This window comes from Elephantulus edwardii, unplaced genomic scaffold, assembly GCF_000299155.1.
Source record: "Elephantulus edwardii isolate Elephantulus edwardi_28Jun2011 unplaced genomic scaffold, EleEdw1.0 scaffold00062, whole genome shotgun sequence".
NCBI lineage: Eukaryota > Metazoa > Chordata > Mammalia > Macroscelidea > Macroscelididae > Elephantulus > Elephantulus edwardii.
This window is the reverse complement of record NW_006399812.1, coordinates 10,888,837-10,891,605: the sequence shown is the minus strand read 5'-3', so window position 1 is coordinate 10,891,605 and position 2,769 is coordinate 10,888,837. Positions and strand designations below refer to the sequence as shown.

Below are 2,769 nucleotides of genomic sequence, written 5' to 3'. Positions count from 1 at the left end.
ATGGCGCAGGAGAGGAAGGCCCTCTATGAGGTGGACTGATTCAGTGACTGGGATAATTGGGATGGGAGTGTCGGAGACGGTGCGATCGGCACAGGACAGGGCGGAGTTTAGGGCTGTTGTACATAGGATCGCTATGAGTCGCAGGCGACTCGACGGCACATAACAACAACAACAGCAACATGAATTTCACAGTTATTATTTTGAAAGTACAGATATAGAATTAATTATTGATATTAAACATATCAGTATGTGTGCGAGTGTAAAGCTAAGCAAGCTACAAATTAAGCAATGCCATTACTCTGTTATGATTTTTAAAATATTTAAACTGAAAGACAATAAAATGGATTATAAACCACACTTGGAAGTAAAAGGGCTCAGGTTATTAAGAAAAAAAAAAGCCCTCTTTTAAAGAAATAGCTTTCCAACGCCAAAGAGAACTTTCTGAAGGAAAGTGAATTATCTTTTTTATCTCACAAAAGAAAAAAACAGGGAATAGATATATTCTATCCAATAAAGCATTAAAAGGAAAACACCAACCTCAGGTGCTCCTGGTAGGGGCAAAGGTTTCTTCTGGTAAGTTTCTTGTTGTGACTCTTCTTCCAAGGCGTTCTCGTTGGAGTCGCTACAAGCCGCTTCCTCATAGCTGACACTCCTCAGCACTCCTCGTCTATCATCAAATTCTGCAGCGCTGCTTTCACTGGTATCGCTGCAAACACTGTTCTCTCTGCTTCTAGACTTCAGAATTGATTTACGGGGGAAATATTCACCGTTCACAATATCAACAAAGACTCTAACATTTAAGAAAAGAAAAGAAAAGGTCAAAAACACTCATTGTAAAACTGAAGCTAGATTTACCACAACTTATTTTTATCTATTTCTTTTTTGGAAATTAAAGGGAAATGTTTTATTGAGCTGTCATTAATTTAAAATTTCCACAAACATTATTCTCCAGCCACAAGAGCACACATTTTTGTATTATTTTGAGATATCCAGCTTTTTGCTGAATAAAAAATGCAGCCCTCCATTTAGAAGCATGCTTTGAGTGACAATCGTTTGAGTTGCCAAAATTCTATCTACAGAATTAGAACTAGAAGACATTTAGAAGTTTTCATTTTATTTACAAATATGGGTCAGAAAAATAATAGGTACTTTCAAAGGGCAGCCTTCAACAAAACCCAGAATCCTACCACTAACTTCTATTCTGGGAAAAGGTGAAGTCACACTTTGAGCACATCAGAGCTGGTGGGACAGCACTGTCCCAGCCCACCAGGAGCACAGTACTGCAAGTTAAGATACTAGGTTTTCTGACAAGGTCAGCTGGAAATATTTTAAAACTATCAGTAAAGTGGATAAAAACATAAAAAGGACATAGATCATTCTGTCTGCTTTGGACTGAGAGTCGGTGGTGGCTCAGAGATCCCAGGAAAGCTGTGAAACACTAAACTCACTCCATCCAGGGATTTCACTTTACAGGAAGAACCTCCAGAGTCACACACAATCTGCTCTGGTACATGTCCAGCTCTAGAGGCTGGATGGGGACCACGACTGCCGAGCAGTCTGTGAACACGCCTCACCTGTAAATGTCTGCAGGCGTCCTGATCGTAGGCAGATCGTGGGCAGAACAGCCACCGCTACCACTGTTCTTTCGTTTCCGCTTGGCTTCTTCCTTCTTTTCACTGAATTTCAGAGTAGTATTTTTTCCAGTATTTATTCGAACCTAAACAATTCCCAGCAGAAAGCAAGACTCCATTGTTAAAGAAAATCAAAGCCAATACATTTTATAACTAAAGGACTAACAATAAAAGAGGCAGTTTAAATTTCTGACACTGGAATAACATCGGCTATCAGACAGGGTTGAAAAAAATACCATGTCTCCACCTTAATGAAAAATAAAAAAAAAAAAAGGTCACAGATACAGCATAATTCCCCAGCATTAAATTGTATCTTCTACAATTACTAATTTTAGCCTTCACTGACTAGTCTATGTTCTGTAAGAAAGGAAAATTCATCTACACAAATTGTAAGCTTTAATACTATTTCATTCATGTAAATTTTCGGCTTAAGTCATGTATTTCAAAACAAAGGTTACAATTAGCCAAAAGAAATTTTCAGCAAGAATGCTAAATTAAAGTCCTAAAGTAGTATTAGGTAATACTTAAAATTATTAAAAATCTTTTAAAGACTTCTTATTTTAGGAAATTAACAACTAACATTGGGCAGGATTAAAGATATTCTACCCATACTCAGCATTTAAACCACATACTATACAAATAAGTATTCTCCTAACAAGATTCCTGCAAAGATTATTTATTCTTCCTGTTTTATGCCAATAAAAGATAAAACAATAAGCCTGGAAAAAAGGATCACAAAATGAACTTTTGCAAGTTGATCAGTCTGGTCATTTTTTTCCCAAAAAATTATGGGATGCCATTAGTGTAAAGTTTTAGAATATGGGAAGAGAACAGAGAGCTCTGGTGATACAGTGGGTAAGGCGCTGCACTGCTAACCCAAAGGCATGAGTTTTAATTCACCAGCTTCTCTGAAAGATGGGCAATCTCCTCCTGTATAATTTACTGCCTCTGAAAACATGCCGAAGGGTCAGCTATGAGTTGTTCTGAGTCAAAGGTACACAACAACAACAATCAAAATATCCTATATTCCACTTCATATTGTTGTTGTTGTTGTTGTTATGTGCCGTCGAGTCGTTTCTGACTCATAGCGACCCTATGCACAACAGCCCTAAACCCTGCTCTATCCTGCGCCAACCGC

General features: G+C 37.9%; 1 protein-coding gene across 1 annotated transcript in view; it reads right to left on the bottom strand.

Moving 5' to 3' along the window:
- The window catches only part of URI1 (URI1, prefoldin-like chaperone), a 112,479-nt gene that overhangs the window by 12,748 nt on the left and 96,962 nt on the right, over positions 1-2,769 (bottom strand). Inside the window, exons 9-10 of the mRNA XM_006887868.1 lie at positions 1,575-1,717; positions 538-790 (exon numbers count right to left, since the gene is read on the bottom strand). Of these exons, the coding sequence (XP_006887930.1) occupies positions 538-790; positions 1,575-1,717 (396 nt within the window). The remainder of the gene's footprint in view (positions 1-537; positions 791-1,574; positions 1,718-2,769) is intronic.